The 25,897-nt window shown below is 41.3% G+C and overlaps 1 protein-coding gene across 1 annotated transcript in view; it reads left to right on the top strand.

The window, feature by feature from the left end:
- The first annotated feature begins 3,780 nt into the window (after window positions 1-3,780).
- SYBU (syntabulin) overlaps window positions 3,781-25,897 on the top strand; it is a 39,127-nt gene continuing 17,010 nt past the window's right edge. Inside the window, exons 1-3 of the mRNA XM_085053428.1 lie at window positions 3,781-3,934; window positions 4,113-4,299; window positions 16,987-17,184. Coding sequence (XP_084909554.1) covers window positions 3,908-3,934; window positions 4,113-4,299; window positions 16,987-17,184 — 412 coding nt within the window. The 5' untranslated portion in view covers window positions 3,781-3,907. The remainder of the gene's footprint in view (window positions 3,935-4,112; window positions 4,300-16,986; window positions 17,185-25,897) is intronic.

The raw sequence follows: 25,897 nt of genomic DNA, 5'->3' as shown, positions 1-25,897 counted from the left end.
CCTATGGCATTGCTGTACTGCACTGTGTTGACCTGTGAAAGCCCAGTGCCAAACCTAAATGAAAAACTCAGCCTCCTGAAACTGAATTTAGAAGATTTAGGCACCAAAACTCTCCAAATCAAAATAACTTTTTGAGAAAGCCATCTAACCCTAATGAACATAAGATCACAAAATGTCTTTGTTTTCCATCCCAAATGTCCACAAGTACTTTCAGTATTATAAAAAGTTGAAACAGTCCTGGATTGAGCAATGAGCCAGCCTGGTTTTGTATCAACATTCTTCAGGTGATAATCTTAATGTGGAAGCATTCACACCTCCACAAAGTCAAATTTTTCAAGTATATGCAACTACCAAATGATGACAGCATAAAAATAGCAAAGTTGTGTGAGGTAACTGTTGAGTAAGAATTCACGTAAGGCAGGAATCCTTGTTCAGCCTTTTAATTATTACACACACACACACATACACACACACAAAAGCAAAGGTTTCACTCCTTTCACCACCTGCGATGACTACAATCTCTGACTTCCTAGAAGTCCTGCCTGTTTCCATTCTGTAGGACTGCTCAAAAGATAAGTGAGGAGTTGAAACCTTCTTGCTGAAGCTGAACTACTGCACAGAAAAGAAGGAAAATTCATGGAAACACAAAGTCACATTCAAGGCTGTACCACAGAGAAGGTCACAATTGAGAGTTGGTCTCTGCTGGCAACATGAATAAACCTCTTGTGTGGAATGGTGCAAAGGTACCCTTGTACATACTGCTGAGCTCTAGGTGATTCTTTACTGAGTATGTTATCGTTTTGCTTGTTCTTCTGAAGTGCCCAAGTGTGAACTGAAATATTTGGGTACTTAATTAGGATATTGAGACTATTACTGTACTGCTCTCCTGCTGTTATTCTGAAAGCTCATGAGCAAAAGTACTACACTGCAAGAAAGCAAACTGGAAAACAGCATTTGAAGTTGTCTAGAAACAATGTGCCATCAAATAAACTTAGAACAAATAAACTTAGAACAACTAAACTTAGAACAACATATTTCTCAGAAAGCTCTGCAAAAACATCAGGTGAAGCTTTTCTCTCAGCAGTTCAGAGGCAGAAGTGTCAATGCAATGAGTTCCTTGTGACTGTGCTAATGGACACAGCTAACTGCTGGCCAGCAAAACTCTGCTGAATTAGAACCCCATTCCCCCTCCCCCGAGAAAATTCAGAGGCAGCAACAAAACATACTCTGTGATCCTCTATATTTCAACCCATTCTCTCTCTCTTGCAACTTTTTTTCCAGAAGAGCACTCTACCAGAGTGAAGAACTTTGTAGCAAAGCCTGCAATAAAAGCCGCTTCATACACCTTGCTCAGGAAAGCATAAGGTCTAACCCCAGGGCCTGGCGCAGCGCCCAGCTTCCCCTGGCAGCTCCCAGAGTCCAGGAGCTTCTGCTGAATCTGCAGCCCTCTGCGGCTTCCTGAAGAGCTGTTATTTTTCAGGAGGGAGTAAAGCAAGGAAAGAGCTAAGAAGACACTGTGTTCTGTAGGTTTTCTGAGGCCCTTATGAATGTATAACATTTTTCTTTCCATAGCAAACACAGATTTTTTTTTCAGTTACACACTGGTTATAAGAATTAGTTTTATAGATAATGCAGAGATCCTGCTGGTTTGTAAAAGACATAAGAGAGGAATAAGAGTGATATCACATGTTCAGATCAAATATGTGTTCCTCCCAGTACTGATGATTAACTAGCACAAAGTGAAAATATTTTAATAAGCTGAAAAGTGACTTAATTCCTCAGTTTTCATAGGATATACATGACTGCAAGGGAAAAAAATGTTTGCTTGAAAGTTAATGATTGTTTTATGATTTATGATAAGGGTATAAATCTCTATGCCAAGAGGAGAGAAGATCAAAGGGAATCACATCCCATTATGAATCCTGAGGCAGCCTGAAGACTTCACTTCTCATATCTTGTTTCTTAGCAAGGCAAAAATTTGAGCTTGAAATGGAAAAAGATAAAACAGGCTCTGACAATTGAATCATCAGCAGCAGCTCTGGAGCTGAGTTACTATGGCAATGGCAGTGCTACTGCACAGCTTCTTCTTACTCTCACTACTGGTACAACAGCTTTGCAAATGTACACAGGAAATTTCCACCCCACATGTGCCACGGGTGGCTTGCAGGAGAAGCTCACAGTCTCAGATGCCCTGATCTCTACTGAACGGAAGAGCAAATTTGTGTGATTAAAATACGTGATTTGCAATTTTCCATGGAGACAGTCTCAAACCAGTAGGGAAAGGTCCAGAATTCTTCCTGCTCTTTAGTGGTAGGAAGGTAGATGCCAGTGCTTAGAAGATATTTTATAAACACAGAATTTTTATTACAGGAATTTTAAGCATTTTTTTTCAGCTGTAACTATCTCACTTCTCTGAATTATAGATGTGTTGTCACTGCCAGGGAAGGACGGTATCATCTTTTTGGCAGAGCACAGCTTGGAGCTCTACATAAGTAATGGATCTAATTCTGATGCCAGGTTAATAAATTAGTAATTACAACTTTGGATATACAACAATCAGTGTGTCAATGCTCACCAGTATCCTCTTTCCTCTTTGAGGACTAGATGAATGCATCACCTTTCCTGTTACTGATGGTATGCTCTCTGCACTACACATTAAAGGTGCATTTGCTCTTAATTATTTTTGAGACACTATTTAATATTTACGTTCTAATAGCAAACAGAAGTTCCCAACAGGAATTGGGGCCCTTTATAGGTGTCATGGGAAAAGTAACCATATCCCAGCTGAAACCAGGACAGTAGGAAGCATCAATGCAAATACAATCTTTGCCCAAAAATATGATTGCTGAAAGTACAACTTCTGCAAGCTCATTAAATCCTACAAGCAGACATCTATGTGGACCCTCAAATGAGTTTCACACTGAGAATTTCATCATCCTTTTTGTGGAAAAGCAGTCCTTTTGAGCAATTGTGCACATATGCATAAAGCCCAGATTGCAGTCCTGCTAATGCATGTTTTTTAAGCAGACCCTCTCTGTGGAGCAGATGAACAAGGTTACCACATGTGCATTAATCAACAGAAGGGTCAGTGACAATTACCACAATGAATGGTAAGAGAGAAAACACTATAATTAAATATACTATGTAATGCATCATCTGAGAATCGAGTACATTTTTATGTCTGAGAATCAGGTAAGTTTTTATCTCTCTACATGTTCCATAAATAGCTGTTACTGAAAAATAATAGGAAGAAATTCTTTACTGTGAGGGTGGTGAGACACTGGAACAGGTTGCCCAGGAACGTTGAGGATGCCCCAGCCGTGACCAAGACCAGCTTGGATAAGGACTTGAGCAACCTGGTCTAGTGGAAAGCGTCCCTGCCCATGGCAGGGGAAATTAGGACTAGATAATATTTAAGGTCCCTCCCAAACCCTTAACATTCTATAATTCTATGACTAAGAAGCAGAGAAATCTGATGATGCATTTTGCTAAGTGTACAGCCCTATATACACCGTGTTTGGCATCATACTCTGGCATCGTACTGGCATCATCGCTCTCTGCCCGTTTCCTTGTATTTACGCTCCTTTCCGCCTTTCGGGCTCGGCAAGCCCGCTCAGCCGGCGGGCGCTGCCCCGGCAGGTGCCAGGGGATGGGGCCGAGAGCCTTGCCCCGAGCGCCGTGCCCCGAGCGCCGTGCCCAGCCCCGCTGCCAGCCCCGCACCTGCGGAGCCCCGGGGCGGGCGCTGCGCTGCGCTGCGGCGGCACCACGTGTCGGGGCGGGAGCATCGGGCGGCGGGGCCGGGCCGGGCAACGCCACCCCCAGCGCCGCAGCGACAGCGCACAGCGCCTCAGCATCCCTGTCGCCCATGCCAGGTGCCCGCGCCCGGCTGCGCCGTGACTGAGGAGCGATGGGGCCTCTGCGGGAGAGCGGCAAGGTGAGCGGCCGGGGATGGACGGCGCGGCGGGGAGCGGGGAGAAGCAGGGGCAGGCGAATCGCGTCCTGCCCCCGCCCTGGGGGGGCGGAGGGGCCGGGATTTGCCTGCCCCTGCCTCGATGATGGAAGGAGGAGGGCACATCCGAGAGGTTCCTGACGGGGTGTCCCTTCCCGAGCAGGAGCAGAGGACGCAGCTGGAAAAGGAGGTGTCCCGCAGCCGCATCCCCCGCCTGGTCCTGCGGCCGCAGCAGAAGGTATCTCCCGCTTCCGAATCGCCCTTTTCGGAAGAGGAAAGCCGGGAATTCAACCCGCCCAGTTCCTCCGGGGGCTCCGGCAGGACTATCAGCAGCAACAGCTTCTGCTCAGGTACCGCAGAGGGACCCCCCGGCCTCGGTGTCCCCGGGGAGCGCGGTGAGCCCCGCACGGCCACCCGAGGCTTCGCTGGCATCCCCAGCCGCAGCAGCTGTGCGCCGAGCTCCTGTCGAGCCCGCATGAGCAATCCGTTTAGCCGATGAGGAAGGGCAACCATTGATTTTTCCAGGGAAATCTAGTATCTGTTCTTTTAATATGTGTCCGTAAGTGACACCAGATGTTTCCATTTCGAGTTCTGCTATCCACTGCTAAAAAAGTTGGCGGTTCTATTGCGGCAGAAGCGTTGCTTTAAAGAGAAAGATTTGCCTTAAAAACTGCAGCGTGGGTTTAAGGTATTTTGAAAAGCCCTTAAATCAAAAGTTGGTAAAACAGGAGAGTTGCTGTTAAGGATATCAGACTGTAATTCCTTTTGGTTTTATGACAGTGATGTCCAAGAATCCGAGCCGAATATGTAGGTGAGGATTTCACTGTCATATTGAAATAAGTTTTGCTTATTTCAGAATTCAGGCTTCTCCTGATGAGTGTGTCACCAGACAGGAGTTGGGCATGATGGCTTATCTATAGAGAGGGCAGTGGATGGGTGATTGATCAGAAGTAAATTACTACTCTCCAGCTGTAGACCAAAAAACACCTTTTACTCTTCAAAATTTTACATGAGGGATAACTTGAAAACATATTTTTTTATCTTAAATATTTGTTCTGTGTAGAGTTTAGCACAATTTACGTGCCTCAACTAGCAGTGAAAGACTCAGATGCCTACTAGTGGTGAGTAATTTTTTAATTTCAGTGAAACTCTTCACTGTAGATGACATTAATCACACACATACCAAAATTGAGGGTCACATCATGAACACCTTGGGCTTTATATACCTGTGGTAATTTAAAAGGTATTTTTGGTGTGGATTTGTTTTCAATAGTCAATTTTTTGGAAAGCATAATATTTCCAGTGGTGGAATTGGAAGTACTAGGTTAATGGTTGGACTCAGTGACCTTAGAGGTCTTTACAGCCTAAATGTATCTATGATTCTGTGATTCTCTATCTAAAAATAACAATTGTTTTGCAATAGTTAGTATCAGGGGATTTTCCTAATCTTCCATTTTTTTTAATTCATAAAGTATTTTCAGTTACCAGAGGTTTTTCTGAGAACAGACAGAAATGTTTCTATTTTTCTTGGTTTTCACTACAGTGGGTCAGATTTTTTTTTTTAACTCCTTTCATGAAAAACAGTGTATTGAACACAGTGTACAAGTTTTCCTAGCTGAGAAACACAATATCTATGCTTGAGTCTAGCTTTGCCAGATTTTGCAATTCAGGCTCAGTGGAGTGATCTATTTGGTTATTGTTTAATGAACAATGCAGAGCGTTAAACAAACATCATAGGATTGTAAGAATGCTGAAGTCTTTTTCCCATGGCTTTTTAATCCCTCCACTTTACCTGCTTGAGTTTGCCTGTTCCAAAGAAACAAAATCTTTTGAAGCTTTCTAGAAATACATTATTTTTATGATCTCTCCCAAATGGCTGCTTTTCATCCTGATTTTTTTCCTTCTGCTTTGACAAGCTTTTCATCTTGATTGCAGACAAATTTTTCATATTTTGGGTTTGCACCCTGTTCTTCAGATCTACTCAACATGTAGCTGCCAGTGTCATATGCCCTTGATGTCCCACTGCAGTGGATAGGCTGTCTGGAGTCCCAGCAGCACATTGTAGTTATTCTGGGTGTGTCTTGGCTTGGATCTCATGGCTTGGCAGTTCTAAGGCACCTTTCACAGAGGTGTTCCAGAGTGCAATGCTGGCCTCTTAACTTGCGTCTTAGACACAACTGCTCACCTCTTTTATTTATTTTATTTATCTTTTCTTATTTCATGAATGCTGCATTGATTTAGTTTTTTCTTTCCCATATGAGAGCTTTGTGCTTCTAAAGCTGACTGCAGGACCCATACAGGAACACACTGTGTGGTTTGCTGCTGTGAGTCTTCAGACCTTAACACAGCCATGGATCAGCCAAGGCGCTGTCCTCCATCCCAGAACCTGGTTCAGTTGTTGCTAGGTTTGAGGGATTTTTCACTGTGATGCAGGTATGACAACAGTAACTGACTTGATTTCCTCATTCTCTGACATCTCTTCCCTGTCTTCCACTTCTTTATCACAGTTTGTCTAATTTAGAGTGAAATTCCCCAGGGGCAGCAGGTGGCTGCTGGTTCCTGTTTCTGGGAGGGGATGGTGGACAGCTGTGTGCAGAGGTGAGCGGAGGGGCCACAGCCTCCAATCTGCCTCTGCTGGTGCTGCTTCTTAGTTGAGAAGTAGCATGTGCAAAAAGTGTCTTTAAAATTAGCAAGTAGTACATTTGGAAAACGAGAGCAGATGAATAATAGGAACAATAATGTAGCAGTATTAAAAAGTTCCCGAGCATTTGGATAAATGTCTGTTTTGTAATTATTTTGAGCATTAAACCCCAAAATGTTCTTGTTAAAGTAGCAGATAGTATGAATTGATCCCTGGAATAATTCCTTTCCTCTTTATCCTTCTCTTCAAGTTGTTCTCTACATTTCTTCCATTATTATTTACACCAAGTAGTTATGACCAGTAGATTTTGTTTTACCCTAGCAGAATGGTTTTTTTTCTCCTCATCCATTAAATATGTGTTTTTTGCTTGATTCCCTAGAGCTGATGTTGTCCATTTTTGCTGTGTGCTTTCACTGGTCTCAGTGCATAAGTGAAGGCTTGGAGTTCTTTCTCTCTAAATGAGGGTAGATCTTCTATGTATTTTTAATGTTGGTTGGGGAACCATGGCAGTGCTGCAAGTGTGGTGGTAATAGCAAAAAATACCTCTTGGCAACAGAAAAGAGACAGTTTTTGTAATGCATCGTTTCTTTTGAAGAAGTTGTTAGTTCTGGCTGTGGTAGGTTTTAAATTTGTGTGATCAGCTCCCTCTGTCTTGTTTGAGTGAATCAGAGACTCACTTGACCATGTTGGTCAATTATTTGCAGTTGACTTTATGTCAGTTTTGCTTTGTAAGTCCATATAAAACACAGTGAGAGTGTTAGTCATACCTGTGATATTCCTGACAAAATGTGGTTTTAATGTTCTTTGTTTCTGCCAAGTGAACATGGATGCTGTCTGGATGTTGTGAGGCAAGCTGAGCCTTTGTGTCTGCATTCACCATGCACCACACTTCCTTAAAACCTTAGAGCATCTGGGGTCCTGCTTGTCATTTGATATGGGAGCACTTCTCTCCTTTGGCTTGGATGTCAGCCATAGAACTCATACGATGTCAAATGATGAAAAAACACTCTCACAGCAGCTTTGGGTCAACTTCTACTGGGCATTTGCCCGTGTCATGCATGTTTTTCTCCTAAGTTGCACTTGGCTTCCAAGTGGCTGCATGCACTTGCCTGTCAGTGGGGCAGAGAGCACAATCCAGAGCATCTCAAACAAGCCACCTACTGAGGGATCCATGGCGAGCAGCTGCTGGGGCTTTGGTCATTCCAGTTACAGTGTTTGTCTTGTGAGAAATATGATGCTTTGGGCGGGGCACTATCCTTGATTTTGGTGTTCATGTCTTTGGTTTGAAGTCAGCCAATGCTAAGCTCAGTAAATGTATTTAGCTTTCCTTTTTAAAAGGAATTTAGTCTGGGATATACTTTTTTTCCTACTTTCTGTTTCTGAATAGCTCAGCTGTTAAATTTCTGTGCATGAAGATGACTTGTTATGTGGTACCTCTGCAACAATGCCCAAGCTCTTTCAGCCTTTTCTAGGATGCCAGCTGCTGGAATTGCAGCAGGGAAATACAGTGAAGCTTTGGTAACCAAGTGCAGCTTTGCAGGAAGCACTTGGACATTTAATAACTGGTTCAGCAAAAGAATTTTTGAGCCAGAGGACTTGGTTTATACCCATAGCAAACAGCTCCTCTTTTCTGGGGCTTACCTGTAAATCATGTTTTTAATTAGACTGAATAGTCCTATGAGCTATTGAAAACCAGTAGCATCTCTGTACATCAATGAATGTGACTCACTCCAACGCAGTCTTCAAAAGTAGGAGTTGAAGCTTCATTTTTGCTTTTTCTCTAAAATTTCAAGATCTGGTTCAATGCTTATTCAAGCTTCAATTGCTATTTCATAACTTGTTCTTTTCTGGGGTAAAGATTTTATTTAAATTTTGTTCTTTGCATGTGTGGCACAATAAATATGCACATGTACAGTAGTTGCACTGTAAACCTGGGGTGTGGGTGCTGCAGTGGGAATCTCAGTGTTGCCATTCCTTGCTCACTTGCTCCTGTGCACATTCCCCTTGAACTCAGAGATAATTTGCCAACTGGCCCAGCTACTGATGGATGCTGGGGCTGAGTTCACAGTGTGTGTCATAAAAAGCATGTAGGCTTTAGGCAGGCTTGTTAAGTCCATGTGAATGCACAACCCATATTGCTTGCCACAGACAAAAAGAAGAGGTTGTACAGCTGTTACTGAAGAAAAAAGCTGTACCTTCTTGCACTCTAGTAAATGTGCAGTCCTCTGTTGAGCATTGAAGCAGGTTGCATTACAAACCAGCTAGCCTTGGAGGCTACACTAAAAATATATGTGTACTGAAATATATATCCTGGATAGAAATAGATACAGAAAACTGAATTTTTAGTATATTAACAAGTCAACAGATTGAGGCCAAACAGTTAGTTTAAGTTACTGAAAGTAATTGCTCCTATTATTTGTTTTTATATATGTATGTATTACTATGGAAACAGTGAGCTCTCTCATTCTTCTTGTTTCTTGTTATAATAGGCAGTATTTTGTTTAAGTAGTTCCTTACTGGTTTATGTGTTTGATTTTTACTCTGAGTTACCGATTCAAAGAAACATGCCTAGAAGTTCTCAAGTATGTGATACTGAAAGTTAGATTCTCTTTCCTGCAGTCCTTTATGCTAAGCTTTTCCACAATCGTTTCGCCTTTTTTCAGACTTCTGAAATGGAGGTCTTTTCCAGCACTTTTGTTTGCATCACTTTGTAAGACAGTTCAGTGATGACTGTGATATTAATTTAGAAAAACACTGAAACAAAATCTGCTTTCAAAAATACACATATGGCCTTTTTGCATGAGGTTGACACTGGTGACACGCTTCCTTTTCTCACTGCTGCTTCCCTAGAGAATTTCCTGCTGGACCAGCTTACATGCAATAATTTATGATTGCTTCATATTGTGAGTCTCCAGCTCTGTTTCTGTGGCAGAGAGGTCTGTTCCAAACATGAAAAGGAGAAAAGTGCCTAGGTACTAAAGAGCAAAGCCTGCTCATTCCCCAGTTTTTGGCCTTTCCCTGCTTCCCTTTCAACTTCAGTATTTATTCCCCTTGACTAAGTAACAATCCTTTTGTTCCTCTTGCCACACAACAACATCTGGAAGCCAAAATATTTGACCTTTTGAATGTTTTTTATCACCTTTTTATCTATCTGTCCGCACTGTGAACCTTTAAAACCTGATCCAGAGCCTCCTGGGGTCAGTAGGACAGTTCCCATTCTCTCTGGAACATTTTTTATGGTGCCCTGAGAACAGTCCCCCTTTCTACTACACTTCAGCCTTTCTACTACCCTGTTAATTGTAGCTTGTTGTGTACTATGGGCTAAATTCTAAATAATATAATGTATTTTCTTCACCATGAATGCATAATCCAATACTTTTTCTTACAGTGCTTTTCATGCCACTTTCTATTGCGTTGAATATTGTCATGCGCGCTGAAGAAAGTCACAACTTGTAGCAGGAATGCATATATGCACATATATTTTACATAATGTTAATATTAAGTGGGTAATATTTCTTATACTGGATGTAGTCAATGCTTTGCCACCAGAGGTAGCAGCAGTGGTTCCACTTCCAGCTGTTATCCTCAGAAAAGATTAATGTGGTCTACTAAAGTGCTTAAAGCCGTACCAAACAGAAAAGACTTTTCTTTGTCTCTTTTTTAGACTCTTTCTCGTCCATAACCTTCATTTAAACCTTTTCTATAAAATTTTCAAATAGATTTTTCAGTCCTTTATCATCTTAAATGCCTTGTCCAGATGTTTTCTGTAATGTGATAATGAAACTCAGGAAGCTGTGCTATCCCTGACCACAGTGCTCTCCTAGTAACAGTACTATTTTTATTGATATTTTTACTAGTCAGCCCTTATGCTTCTCTTCTGTAATACACCATTAGTGGGGCTATAAATGTAATGACAAACCTAGTAAGCCACAATTATATAGTCCTCTTTTTTTTTTTTCAGATGTTTGCACAGAGCTCCTGTCAGTCCTTTTTGTTAGTGAAATGTTCAAATAGAAGCAACATTAGTAGATCTGCTGCCAAAATCAATTAAAATTAGCTACTTCAGTATGACTTAGCAATTTTACAGTCAGATGTCAAGAGCAGATACCTTTAAAGACATGTTTATGTTAAATCCTTCATTGCAGAAGATGCCCAAGCGTAAGAGCAGGTCAGTCCATCTTTTTTCACCTTCCTCTCCCCTCTTCTGCATAATGTCAGCTTGTCAGCATTTCTGCCATACTGTGAGCAGAGAGGGCCTCTTACCACCGTCAGTGAGCAGCTCTCATACTAAATTTTCAGCAGTGGCCATTAGTGGTCAGCCTGTGGGTGTGACAGAAGAGAGGTCAAAGGGGCTGGTGAGCAACAGGTGTAAAAGTTGTCTGTACATTAATGATCCTCAGCAACAAGTCAAGGATGTTTAGTCTCGATTTTACTGGGCTAAATTTTATGACTAGAACATCACAATCAAAAGTTCCAGCTTGAGACATGGACTGTGAATAGCAGGGTGCTTTCCAGCTGTGGAATATCTAACAAAAGGAAAAGCATGTAGGTTGTAGGGACCTGTGGGGATCACTCCATTCAGCCTCCTTTTTGAAGCTGGACTGTTCCCAGCACATCCCAGCAGCCATGTATTTGTCTCTTGGAGTCTAGAAACCCTTCAAGGACAAGAGTTTGCACAGCCTCTGTAGGTGACCTCAGGGAGTGGTGGAGCTGCTAGCCAGCCTTTGTTCACAAGCAAAATGGAGCAGAGTTAATTCAAGTTCTGCCTGCAGAGACACCAAGATTAAATGTGGAATTAATTTGCATAGCAGGATTGTGTATAAGTAGGCCTCCTCTCTTTTCCTGACACTGCTGTAGTTTTCCTTGCACTTCTGATCTGCTTTACTGTGTTTGACTTTTGGTAAGACACTTGTCTCACAAGCATGTGATATTCTGAGAAATTTTCTTAAATACCAAACCAAACAGATCTTAAATACATTTAAGAAATGAGTTTTAAATTGATCGGAAGTACCAAAATTAGTAGCATTTTTAGGACTCTACTTTTAGTGAAGTTAATAAATACTTTTTTCCACAGTCTGTGGGATTTTTGTAGGCAACAAATTGTTACTAGCAAATTATTAAACTTACAGAGTACATACAATCACCTACTGGAATGGCTTCTGTAAAAATGAAAAGTTTTAGTACAATCAGGAGCTGAGGAGAATATTCACACTTCTTGCCTTAGGTTGTGCTCCCTCAGAGGTTCCTGGGAAGGTGAAGGTGCCTCCAGAGGCATGAGGTAGGATTTATGCCAGTTGAGACCCTCTTGGTGTGGGTGTGAATATGCTCCTACCTCTGCCTTTCTACATGTAGTACTAATTTTATACTATAATGTTTCATCTGCTGCTTTTACTGTGTTTCCCAGTTGTTCCAAAATGGCACTGTGAATGTCCCATTAGCAGTTTTTTTCTGCCTGGGCACTGAGCCCTTACACCTCACTGGTTCAGCTGCAGTAGTTGTGTTAGTCCATGCAGAGAGCTGAGATCCTCCAGGCAGTAGCTCAGAGTTCTGGGATGACTTAGCTTAAATGGGGCAGTCGTTCTGACTCACCCTCCCGAGGAGCCTCTTCCTCCCTGTTTAATACAGAAAGAGCCTTACAGGCAGAAGGTAAGTGTTATATTCCCTTTGATGTCTGTCAGCAACTTCCATAATTATGTAACACCCCTGTGCTACAGGGCTAGTCATGAAAAGAAGACTAGAACAGTTTAAAAACTGGGGGTCAGAAAAGGTGAGGCAGACAAGCAGACTGGGAGATTACCCTGAAAAATTCTGAAATACCCTTTGTGGTACCCTCACTGCCAATAGCCAGCTTGCAGTGCACCACCCTGGCAGAGCTGTGGCTACCCAGGCTAACAGATGCTGGCATGAATGGACACATAACCATTAGGTGAAAGCCAAGAAGTTGGTTTTGATCTTGGTACGTGGAACATGTAAAATTTCATTAGAACCACATGTTGAATTCCATAATCCACATTTCTTGGTGGGAATTCAGAGTATGTACAGCCTGAACACTGGTCAAGGGAACCTCTAGGAGGAGATGAATGTTGGACAGTGAAATAGGGATCAGGCAGGAACAGGAGCTGGGCAGCTCAGTGTCACAGGAGTGCCTAACTCAATCTGGCAGCTAGGAGTGAAAGTAAAAAGAAGTCAGTGCTTCCTCAGCAAGAGCATCATTAATTATTTGGATGTGTTATATAAGGAGGTTGTATATTCAGTGTTTCTTGAAGCCTTTAGGAAAAGACAGTATTTTTATAAACAAGGTTCTAAGACACATTCTAGTGAAACTTCTAAAGTATCTGTGCTGACAAAATCATCCTATCTCAACATATAGCCAAAAACTCTACAAGAACAGTATTTTTGTCAATTGTTAGGAGCATTATTATCTTTAACGTTGTTTATATTTTGACTTTACTATTTAAAAGTTAGGGCATGCAAATGTCAGAATGCTCTGAACAACTTTGCTGATTGTTTGAGGAGACACTATCCTGTGCTTGGCTTTGAAACTTGGCAGGCATGTCTGATATGGGAGAGGGCTTGGATGTAGAATTTCAAGTGATGAAATCCAGCTGATGTTCAAAGGAAAAGCCTACTCCCAGATCTCTCCTAGGAGGCCCCTGTGAAAAAGAAAAAAAGACACCATGAAAGAAAGCAATGGAAGTTGTGTGTTATAAATTTATGTGATTTTCCCTCTTGTGCAAGTAAATTCAGGCAAGATCAGAAGTACAGGCTTTCACAGTACTATTTGCCAGCTTCTTCTTTTTTGTCTTCCTGATGCTGATGTGCCTGAGGAGGTAAATCAGGTCTACCTGTATTCCTGAGAAGTTTGGACCTGAAGTCCTACTGGGACAAAATTCCTGTCAAGTTACAGGGCTGAATCCTTAAATGACCTTGCTGAAAACTACATGCACATCATATCTTAAGCAGAAAGTGAATCCCATCATGGACTCATCTGCTCCTGTCACCTGCTTTTTTGAGGGACATTCCTTATCTTGGCCCATTTCTGGGCAGGTGGAGGTCTTCACTTCCTTCATCAGAGTCACCAGCAGGGTTTAGGAGGAGCCTGCAGATCTGGGGAAATACTGAAAGCACGGTGCCAGAGTCACTCGTTCTGCTTGCAGGGGAGGAGCAGAGGAGTTGCTGCAGCAGTGAGCAGGGAGGGAAGTCAGGCTGTCTGGAGATGGAGGGGAAATCAGCTCCATGCCAGGGGCCACGGGGAAGCCTGCTGCTTTCCTGTGGGGAGTTCACCTGTGGTATTAAATACAAACAAATACCCTGTTAAGGCTTCAGTAGCAGGAAAGATGAAGGTAGATGCAGGCAATTTGGCTGGCACTGAGCAACTGGAGAGCACCTCCAGTCCTTCACCAGGACTTTTCCTTGTGCCAGGACAGTGAACTGTTGGTAAGGTGGATCCCCCCAATGTACAGCAGAGATTTGCTTGCTTTGGTGGTGAGCACCAGTGTTTCGTAGGCAGCTCTTCCATTCTTCGGTAGTAAATATTTTGATTATTCAAAAGGCTGACACAGAAAAGTCTTTCTCTACAGCTTGCCCTAGTTTTGGAAAATTTATAATTTTGTTCATGTTTCTGGATAATAGTAGTAGAAGGATCAGATGTTGTATATTACGTAAAATATAAAGGATCAGAGGAGAGGGAGTACAATACAATCATTCATTTACTGCAGCTGGAGTGGAAGGGCTCACCTGGTTATTGGTGTATATAAAGGTTACAAAGGGTATGAGTAGAGAAGAGCTATTCTTCTTTGTTCCAGGCTTATTTGTTCTTTTAAAAAATGTTCTGTTGCAATGAAAGCTGAAGTTCTTACGGGTAAAACCAAAATATTTAGATATTCCATAATATGATGGTGCCATGTCACCAGTTCATATCAGAGGCGATGCTAGGGGGGTGGTAAATAAAATATTTTTATGCTATTTTTGTATGCATTCTTTAGCTACGTTATTTCCTAATTGCAATTAGTTTTACACATTTGGGGTTTTTAATGCCCCAGTTTTCAACACTGTAGTGTAGTTCTTTCATTGTTTTATCAACTCCTGTGGTTATTCCAGGCTGCATCTCTATAGCTTTGGAAATTACTTGTACATAAAATCTCCCATTTTAAACATATCTGTGAGGTCTGCAGAACCTGTGAAGGTATTGCAGTAACTCATTGGTGGAGAGATGAAGTAAATAGTTTCTTGTGGGCTTGGGTGGGGGAGAGTTTTGGGAGAGGGGTTTGTTTGGGTTTAGATTTTTTGTTTTGAGGGGAATTTTTGTTTGTTTGGGGATTTTTTGTTGTTTTTGTTCTGACAAAGTTTGGAAACTAATGCCACATACAGAAACATCTAAGGGGAAAAGTCATAATTCAAAACAAACTGCACAAGCAACTTATTTCTGAATATATTTGATTATAAATGTTTGTGTGCTTCTAAAGAGAGGATGCTTTGGACATAGCTAAGGGAGCTGCTTAAATGCAGTTTAGAAGCTCACTTGGTGCACATGTAACATTCACTCATCCTGCAGAAGAGACTCTAAATGTTGGACAAAGGGAAATGGATGCTGATTTGGGAGGAGATTGCCACCTTCTTGCTTCTGTGTGTTGAGTTATATTGTGATGTTGATAGGAATGGAAAGGATAAAAACTAAAATTAAAATCATGAGGGCAGCAATCCTGCTTTAGTCAGGATGGCTGTGTGGACAGGCTGAAAAGCTTATTAGCAGTTTCCTCTTTCCTGTTACTTTGCTAGGGACTGATTCTGAGTTGCAGAAGGCAGGAGCAAGATGGCAAAAAGAGATGCTTGTTGGCTTTGTGATGATTTGAAAGAATTAAATATCAGTAAACTGGATTAGGTGCGTTTCAGTGTTACTGCCCTTTGTGCCTCGGGAGGTGTTTCTGGCAGTAGTCTGGGTTGCCCCATGGATTGGCATCATGCCTGGCACTTGGCAGAGCCCTGGGATGCTGCACCTCAGGCTGCTGGCTGCTCCTGCAGGGTAATGCCTGCAGCTTGCTCTGGACAGTCTGCACCTGTGGGTACCTTGCTCAGGACTGAAAGCCAAACATGGAGAAATGAGCAGCAGAACATTGGAACAGATGAGGGAGGGTAGAACAACTGGCTGGGCATGAAGGAAAACTGGAGCACATGAAAGGATGAGGTTTTTCTACTGTATTGGGGGACAAATAGTTAACAATAGCAAAAGCTGTCTTTTTCTGTGGAGGGCAGGTGGGCAGGGAGGTGTTAGATAGATATGGGGTGTCCCTTCTGCCTCATAAATGCACAGTCATACACTGACTTTTAAATCCATCTGCCCATGCAAAGCTCAGTGCAAGATGAGGCTTGACCTACATTATGAATAGGGTGGAAGAGGTAAGTGCAACATGGTCATGCAAATTATTTGGCTCAGTTGCAGATATTTCTTCGGGTTTCATGTTAGGTAAAGATGGTGCATCAGGAGAAGAGTGCAATTGCATAATTTATATGGAAGCTTTCATTTTGTCCTGGGAAAGAAAAATTATATTTCTCCAGGAGAGTCAGAGTAGTGTGTTTGGTTTTGTTGTGTATCAATTAAACCACCATGACTTTTAGGGGAATTGCAATTACTCCAGATTACATGGGATGTGAATAGATAAAGTGGGGGTTTGATCCGTGGATTTCATTCAAAATCAGACTTCTTACTTTGCATTCAGTTGTTAAGAGCTGGAGTGTTTATGACGCTGGAGGGCAGGAGCCTGGGTCTGTTTCCAAGGTGGCTGTTGATGCCCTGGAGTGCTGGTGTGTCCTCAGAGGTGTTCAGCTTTAAACAAAAGGTGTCTCTGTATAACCCACTCCCTTCAGAACTAGGTACCTCACAGCCACTGTTGAGAATGGAAAAGTTCTTTGATCATGGGTGCTTTTAAAGGAAAGGCAATTTTGAGGAACCAGTATTAATTCCAGTAAAATGAAATTCCTGACTTCGTGCTTGTGGGCTGTAGGTTGTTCTCTTGTTCAGACAGGGGAACATCTCTCGAAGGAGAGCTTGTGGCCCATGCTTGCTCTGCACTGCACAATGTTTGTGTCCCGTGTGTATCTCATTCTGCAATCTTCCCTAACCTTGCTGAAGGAATTCATCTTGGGTAGAAATTTTCATTATGTAGTCCCTGATTTTCTGTTTTCTCAGACTGAGCAAAACAAGTACTCGCTCTTTTAGCCTGCAGTAAGGTATTCAAGACTTCTTCACAAAATGGGTGAAACAAATAGGCTCTCGCCAGGTTTCAGGTTGTGCCTGTCACTTACTGTAAAGAGTTTAGTTCAAACACTTTTTCTTTTATTCTTCTAACTTCATATGCTTATCAATTAGAAATGTTGGTGTTTTCCCTTTTCTCTTCAGATGACACTGGCTGTCCTAGTAGCCAGTCAGTATCTCCAGTTAAGACTCCTTCTGATGCTGGAAACAGTCCAATCAGTTTTTGCACTGGTAGTGATGGAGACTTCTCCAGGAAGAAATTCAGTCCAGGGTCAATGAGTGAAGGGAATACGCAGCTGGCTCGATACAAGAAGGAGACAAAGACAAGCCTTGTAAAGCCTGGTGAGTATAATTCCTTTCATTTCCTTAATTACACTTTCTAATTGACTGGTACATTTACAGGTGTCTACATACACTGTGTTGTGCCACCTGTGATACCACTAACGGTGATAGTTAATGAAATAGTTGGCTTCTTTCTGTGGAGCCACGTGAAAGATATGAAAACACTATTGTTATTGTCCTTTTCATGGAAATATAATTAATTGACATCTTCACTTTCTTTTATGAGGCTCAATGGTGATGTCAAATAGCTAAAATGGATTTTATTATGTTTCATGGTAATTGCACACATATTTCACTGCCCAAAGATAAATTACTCTTATTATGAGAAAAACGTCTTGTGATGTCCTCAGATTTATTGTTGGATCCTGCCTTAAGTTTATGCTGCCAGGCTCTGATAACTCTGGGGTATGAGATGTCAGGCCAAGGCAAGAGGACAGGCATCCTGTGTGTAGGAGTTGGGCAGATTTGGACCTGCACAGCAATGGCTGAATCAAGAATGTCTCCCAGTGCCTCGGGCTAATGGGCCACCTCAGACCACCAGCCAAATCAGCACCTGCTTGCTGCACATCCAAGATCAAATACCTGGATTTCCCATTGGTTCCTGTAATTTTAATGAGTAGACATAAAATATTTTATATCATTTGATTCGTGTACAGGCAGCTCTCAATTACAAATGGTCAGTATATTTGTGCTGCTATTTAATTAACCATGGAGACAGAGCTGGCCCTGTACAGAGCCAGCTGCAGAACTAACATGGTTTATGAGCTCAGGTACTTCCTGGCTGTATTGTTTCCAGAGTAATTTTCCTCTGGAAGCAATTTAGATACTTCCATGAAAAGCCAGCTCAGATTTGCCAGGACCATGTTTAATCCAGAAATGGTAGAAAATCTATTGCAAAATCTCTTCACTGACTTTCTCATTGGAAGGGCTGATTAAATCTGACTTACCACTCTCTCTAAAAGTTCTTTGGCTCATTTCATAGCACCATGTTGCTTGAGTGTTCCCAGTCTCCCATTGCTATGTATAATGGGTGATAGATAATATTTTTTTCAAGGTTTGCAGTGAATGTGGTAAATGACAGTCAAAACTGTAGCTGAGGCTACCACAGCCAGTTTGTGAATATGAATATCACTTAGCAAAATGTGAATAATGAATGCAAAAGTTTTTTTCTAATGAAGAGTCCTGTGCTCATGGAGAATAGTTATACACCTTTTCCAATAAGTTACTTCACTGTTTTCAATTTTACACTTAAATTGCCTTATAATATCAAGTTATTAGCCTTTTTCAGTAATCAGCAACCAGGTCTGTTTTACAGAATGTTTCTAAGTTCCTCCTGCCAAATCTCACACTTTTTTAGTGGAAAGCTGTTCAAAATCACATCATAGTCAGTGTGAGAGCTGACACAAGTGCGGGACATTTCAGACATGGAAGACATGTCATGGGACAGCTGGGGTTCATTTCCATCAGTGTTGGGCACAGGGGTTAATATGATTTTCTTCCATTCCTATCTCTTGGCTTCAGTGGACCCAGTCCCTTCCCCACGACCTACTTGCATGTGAATTTCTGGTGACTCAGTTGGGAAGATGTAGCCATTGTGCAAAGAGGAGGCATCACCATGTAGCAAAACAGACAGCAAGTAATGGGGGATCAGTAGAAGGGAAGTGGGATATGGAGGAAAATAACAGCAACATGTCCTTGTCATACATAAAAGAAATTGTGTATAATTTCCTCTTTACCAGAAGCCCTTGTTGATTTATAGAGATTATATCTGTTTCATATTCATCTGAGCTGTCTCGTGATAGTGATCACATAGCAGGAGTCAGATATGAGAGACAAAAATCCAGCCCACCACTATTTTTTACCATGTCCTGCACTTCATTTTTTACACAAGTATATCAATCACTGTGCACCTTCAAAAGTCATGTCATTTTACTGCAAATCTGTCTGCTTCCAAGACTGTATTCTTGGAACATGCTGAATCTCAGAAGAAACACACAAATATTTAGATAATTCAGGAAATGTCAGAAAGGGATAACACTGAGAATGAACCCTGGGATGTTTTTAGGCTGTTCCCAAGCTCTGATACTTTTCTGCTTCTCTAGTAACATCACTTCATCTTTCTTCTCTGTACTTCAAAATACAAAATATGCATAGCCTTTTTTTTTTTTCTCTAACAGCCTAAGGCCTTGTTATATCAGTCCAAGTCATCTTCATCTCTTGAAGTATTAACAAAATAGATTTGGCTATCATTCATATTTTATGTAGTTTGCATAGAGAACCATACATAATCCTGGCATGCTCTTGCTAAACCGCTAAAATATTTATAGTCATGGAGAAAATATTCATTTGAGAGAGTTGATAATGGTTTTTATTGTGCATTAAATCCGAATCACAGCAGTGTAGAAGTGAATTTGGCTTAAAACCTGTGCCTGCTTTCCCAGGGAAAGATGGAGAGGGCAGGAACATTAAGGAAGATAATAGAACATACATTCCCAAAGAAAGTTACAAGCCTTCTAATTTCTGGATTTTAGAAGTTTGTCCTTCTTTTACATGTGATTCATTTATAAAATATTAAAAGCAATACAAAATGTTTTGCAGAAAATGCCCTCACAAAAAGACTTAATTAATGTTGGTCTTAGTTTTGTATCAAGATGCTGTGCTGAATCCTACAGTTTTTGTAATTGAATAAACAGGACCATAAGCATTTCTACATGTTCGCATTCTTGTCTAGTCCTCCTAGAAAAGTCCCTCCTGAATTGCAGTAGTTCATGTCCACATCCTGTTGAGAACCGTGGGAATTGTTTTGCTTCCTTTGATAGTCTTTCTCATCTTCTTTTTTGACTTCCATTAGAATGCTCTGTGAAAGGATTCAAAATCTGCCTCTGCAAGCTGCAAAGTACTGATAAACTTTTAAAGACATGTATAAAGAAGAGAATCTTTAGCAGAAGTAATGTCATTAACTTTTAAAAGTCTTGCATGTTTAAACTAACCAGACACATTTTTAAATTTCCGTGAGCATCAGAATTTGAGAAGGGCATCTGATCAGCTGTGTTCAGCATATCTGTAAAGTTCTGCTCTTCTTGCTTTTGGTGTTACAGGCACACTTGGGACAGTTTACTGAATGTTTGCTGTTGGAGCTGTTTCTTAGAGCTCATGGAATTGCTGGAGTTTCACATGAAATTATTAAAAAATAAGCAAGAACATTCACACTGTCCCAGATCTTTTAGCACCCTCAGGATCCCGCAGAGTAGAGGTGTAAACACCACTGCACAAAAGGAGCCCTAAGTAAGCCCCAGTTAGGATCAGCTCCCAAACCTTTTTAGGACTGTTTGTCTGTCATTCACAGCTTGGGTCAGTAATAAACATGCCAGGTAGCAGAAGACTATGCAAAAAGTTTGGGGTTTTTTTTCACTGCTAATAAAACCCAAAGGTTTTTTTCTGGCCATTTGTTACTGAATCTGGCTCAAATAGCAATATTTTGGATTGTAGTGCCATTGAACTGCTATGTATTGTGTTTCAAGAAAGGCCATCACTGGGAGTTTGGACATTAAAACTTTTTCTGTTCAGATTGGTGGAAAAATCACAGAGGCTTTCACCACACAGAGCACCTACTTTGTTGGACAATAGGCAGTGAGCACAAATTCAAAAACATGAAATTCCATCTGGACAAAAGAAAACACTTTATTTATTTTTTGTCTGAGGGCAGACATTGGCATACGTTGCCTGGAGAAGCTGTGGAGTCTCCATCCATGGATATATTCAATACTCAGCTGGATATGGTGCTAGACAGCCTGTTCCAACTTGCTTGAGTAGGGAATTGACTAAGTAGTCTCAAAAGGTCCCTTCCACCTCCCAGAAATTCTGTAATCCTGTGTTGCTGGACTTTTTTCCTTTGAATAGTGCATCACCCAGATCTGTAGTTAAGTAATTGCAAGGCACAATTTGTGTTTTTCCTGCCCTTTCTTGGCCACTTAAGTTCATTAAAATGGAAGTATATTAAAAAAAAAAAAACTTTAAACAATCATTATTCAACTAAAAATGTCATTTAACTTTTTTTATCTTGGAAAGTTCAATCAAATATTAGAAAGACGTGTTTTACCAGCACATTTATCCAAGAGCATTGTATCTGGTATTTGCATGACTTTCTTTATTCTCTGTACCAAATTTTTGCAAGCAGTAGGAAAATAATAGAATTGTTGTCCCTGTTGTTCAGAATACAAAATACAGTACAGAATACAAAAACCAAGTTATAGAATGTGCTAACTTGAACAATTCCAATGGCACACAAAGAAATTCATGAGTCTTTTTAACTGCTGGCTAGGACACCTACCTATTATGTTGAAACAGTTCTTAAAATGCTGGCAGTGTGTTCTAACGCAAAGTCACACTGGCTGTTTGGAAGAAAAAAGCAATGGAAAACCTATATTTGGAGATAAAAAACTGTCTTGACTGATCCTTAAAATAAATTGGCGTTCTTCATTTTTAAATCAGAATCACACAAAGGTAAGAGCAATGAGAAGACTGGTGTCTGTCTTTTTCCTGTAATTTAGCAGCACTTCATAACCCACATTCCAAGACTGCCCCTTTTCTTGGGGGAGGGGATAATTATGAGCAAGGGTATGTTAAAAAACATTTAACCTTGTTACTAATGCAATATTTAATCAGTGAACACCATGTTCCCATCTTTCAACCAGTGATAACTGTACTTCAGTGGTGAAATTGGGAAATTTATGCTTCCATTCCTTGGAATATTCAATTACTTAAATATGTGGCTGGTGTCACGTACTAAGAATGCTGAAATTAGGAAAGGAGCTACACTAGGTTCAGTGTACTTTAAATAATTAGGCATAGAACAAAAAAGGTGTTGAAGATGGACCAAGTGAGGTGACTTGATACCAAATGATGGAACATCTTGCCTATGATTGACCATTCATTCTTTCCTTAAATTACTTGACTTAATAACAAGGAATCTCTTGATCTGACCATGTTTGTTGATAAACGTAGGGCATAGATTCTCTGACAGGTGCAGAGGAGGTTGCTAGTGAAAAAAAGAAGAGCAAAAGCCCAGGATCCCTGAGTAACTTAAAGCAGATGAGGAGGGCTTTAACTTGAGCATTAGATCTTTAAGCCACTCGATATCTGGCAAAGAGCAGACACACAGTGGTCAATTACTTGTGCTTCTGGAAGGCTTTTGATGTGTATTTTTAAAACATCACCTTGGCAACAAAAAGGGAGGAAGCATCTTTCTCAGATGTAAGCACATGCTTTGAGTGCTTCACTTCTATCCCAGACCTCATAGCAGCCATTATAACCATCGTGACATTCAAATCCAACCATATGCCATATTTCTTTCCTGTACAGTCTTCTCCCTTTCTTATATATGTATTTCATCATTTCATTTGTGACACTGAAGTTTCTGAGATCTTTTCTAATACAGAATATAACAAATACAAATACAGTTGTGACAGTTTTTGACCCTATTCCTTTCCCTCAGTTTTGCATTTCTTCTTTCTCTTCACCTTTCATTTTGCACCCACCCAAAATAGCTACTGCTGATTTTCTAAATAAAAAATTTTGCTGGATAATAATTATGTGTGCACTGAGTCCTTCTGCATATTTTACTGCTTTAATTTCGTGTCTGTTGCTATGGAGCTCTGTAGATTTGCTTGCCTGACCTGTCAGCACAGGGAGTTATTAAGACCTTGGTTCTGTGGGTCCCAGTGGAGCAGGGTGTGCTCTGGAGGGGATGCACATGCACACCTCACCCCCCAGGAATGAGGACACTCTGCCATCCTCAGTGCCATCCTCAGCTCTTGTGTCCCGGAGTTGAGCTCAGAGCAGCATCACCCTGTGGAGTTTGGTGGTTGTAGCAGTCAGTAAGGTCTGGAAGGTGGCCAGTCTGTGAGGTCTGGGGGATGATGTTGGGGGGGATACTGCTGAGGGTCCAGCACTTGCAAAGCCCAGCCTGCCCTGCACACTCCCAGATATCCAGATTCTTATGGCAGCTTTGGATATTTTCTTCTAGTTGGTTCAACAGACGCAGCACAGCCAGTACATCCCACTGGCTGTAGCTCCTCTGTCTGGCATAAATCCCTCACCTTTTGGGATTCAGAAGAGGTGAAATTTGAATCTAATTGTCTCCTTAGAGAGCCTTCAGTAGCTGTGGGCTGCAGATGGGGGTTGATTCTCTGGTTCCATTGCTCAAAGGACATGGAACAGCTTTAACAGGTGAACCTGCCATTTCCCTTCTGGGAGGTACATGAGCTGTTTTGGAGGTGAGGGAGATGTGAATTCATGGTCTTCATCCAAGCTGAATAGAGCAGAGATGGCCTCTAATTTATATGACCTCAATTCCCAGTTTGCAGTGTAGTGATAATTATCTCTGCCTGCATGAGTGCATTGAGGTCCTATTTTGTTTTAAAGGAGATAGAACAAATGAATCCAATGGATCTGGGGTGTGATCTTTCTGACCAAATATTAAAGCATTTACTTCAGGATTCACTGGTTATGTTGACTAAGAATGGGACTGAGGTTGGCTTGGACATAGGAGACTTACACATTTAGTCAGGTGAATCCTACCTGTGTCCTCATCAGGCCTCTGACACCTCTGGTGTTAGCCCTTATTGAAGGCAACCACAGTCTCTGTAGCATTTCTTTCTCCTTTCTCTTCGTTTCTTTTTTTTTTTTTTTTTTTTTTTGGATGGAAAGGGAAGTCATTCTTAGACATTCAGTTGTGGAAGAAAGTTTGTGATTGAAGATAACAGATGAGCCTTCAAGTAGCTCTAATCAAATGCTTTTTCCTCTTCTTTTCATCTCTGATAACCTTAGGAGCTCTCTGTTTGTCCTCATTGTGAGGACTGCTGCCCAAGCTGGCTAGCATTGCACCGGGAGTTTCTGATTCCCATTTTGCACTATGGATTCACAGAAATTAAATATTTTTAGGACTAAATAAAGTCCTAAAGCTAACTAAATAACACTGAAGTGAAATAAGTGCTCTGTAACTTCTAAAAAATAATACTGGAATATAACCAGAATATAAATATTTTAAGCAAAAGATGCTTAGAAAGGTAGGTAAAAATAATTAGCATAGCAGTATTTTTTGAGTTTAGATTTATATATATTTTAGATTTAAACTTTTAATTTAAACAAATTTGCTTGAACTGATGTGGAAAACCTGTTCAAATAGCCAAATATTTCTTATAAAGACGAATAAGCAAAATAGAATCTACAAGCAGTGCTTCAGCTTAGAAGTGTTTCACAGTATTTAACACAAACCTACAAATTCCTGTTAAAGTGGCATAGAAAAACAGTCTTTTAATTCTGTGTCACAAATTTTATAAACCAACCCCTTCTAAAAAATTATTGTAGATGTTGCTTAGTAGAGACAGGCAATCAGTGGGTGGGCTGTGGCCTCTCAAGATATATATTTGTTCAGAAGACTCTGAGGCTGCAGCAAGTGCCCTGATGTCTCAGCAAGCATAGAGGATCCAAAAAAGAAGCCAGCAAGTTATAAAGGAGAAATTGGCAAGTAAAAGCTGAAAGTCTGAGTCCTACCTGTCCTACATAGTGACCTGCCCAGCTCTGGGCTGGTTGCAAAGGCCACCTGCAGTTCAGGGCCTTGGGCAAAAATCTGCAGTTACATACCTCCTTCCTTAACAACAACAAAAAAAACCCAATAATGTCCTTGTTGCTTAGTTTAGTAAAGGAAAAAGAAATTTAGATTTAGATCTCTTTGCTTGTCTTTTGGGGGATGGACTTTAGCACAAAGGAGAGCAGTGCCCCAACAGAGAGCTGCTGGGCAGGCTGGGGGATGCAGGGTGGCTGCTCCCGGGGAAGCTGCTCCACTTTATTTGGTTGCTTTTTTACTGAGGGTTTGCAGCTCCCAGCAGGCACACGGTAACTCCTTTGTCTCTCTCTCCCTGGCCCATTAATTGTACTGATGCTGCTCCAGACACAGAAAGTGGGACAGCAACTATTCCAGGGAGGTTGTGACCCAAGGATGCCTGCAGCCCCGAGCTTGACCTTGCACTTGGTCCATGAAAGAGCCACTGGTCCGACTGCAAATCAGAGTGAGAAGGGAATGTGGATAGGGGGCTTCTGCAGGGAGTGCCTGGGATGCTGCACAGGATGAGATCCCTGCCAGACAATACATCTTTGAAATCCAAATGCCTTTTGATAGAAATGAAGGTCTCCTGAGGCTTGTGGGGATGTGCTCCTGCATCAGGGAAAGACAGCTGAGGGCCTGGCATGAGAAGGGCCCTGGGGTTTAGAGGGAGGTAAAGAAAATGGCAATAGCTGTGATCTTTAGTAAAAACAATAAAATTCTTTTTGTATATTCAAGCAGGTTTGTTTGGGTTTTTTTCTCCTCTGCTAATCCAGAGCAGAACTTGAGCCAGAAAGGAGAAACTGATGCCATACACACTGCACGCTCTTAAGTATTTGTTTTAAAATGTGTGTGAGGTCAAAATAGAACATGCTTTGCAATTCATGTATTTACTGCAGTGAATTTTCTCTGCCTTCTGGTTGCTTTCTGTGGGTTTCAGCCCACTTCACCTTCACAGAACAAAATACTGTGCATACGAAAGAGTCCATTATGAATCATCCCTTAGGAAATGTTTTTTGCGCACTGCTTTTAAATGGCAATCTGTATTATTTATGCCAATGTTTAAAATAGCTTCCTGATTGCCTGCTTAAAGTATTCTGAACGTACTCC

This window comes from Lichenostomus cassidix, chromosome 2 (genome assembly GCF_008360975.1).
Source record: "Lichenostomus cassidix isolate B80296 chromosome 2, HeHo_3.0, whole genome shotgun sequence".
NCBI classification, from domain to species: domain Eukaryota; kingdom Metazoa; phylum Chordata; class Aves; order Passeriformes; family Meliphagidae; genus Lichenostomus; species Lichenostomus cassidix.
This window is presented reverse-complemented; position numbering and strand designations above follow the sequence as displayed.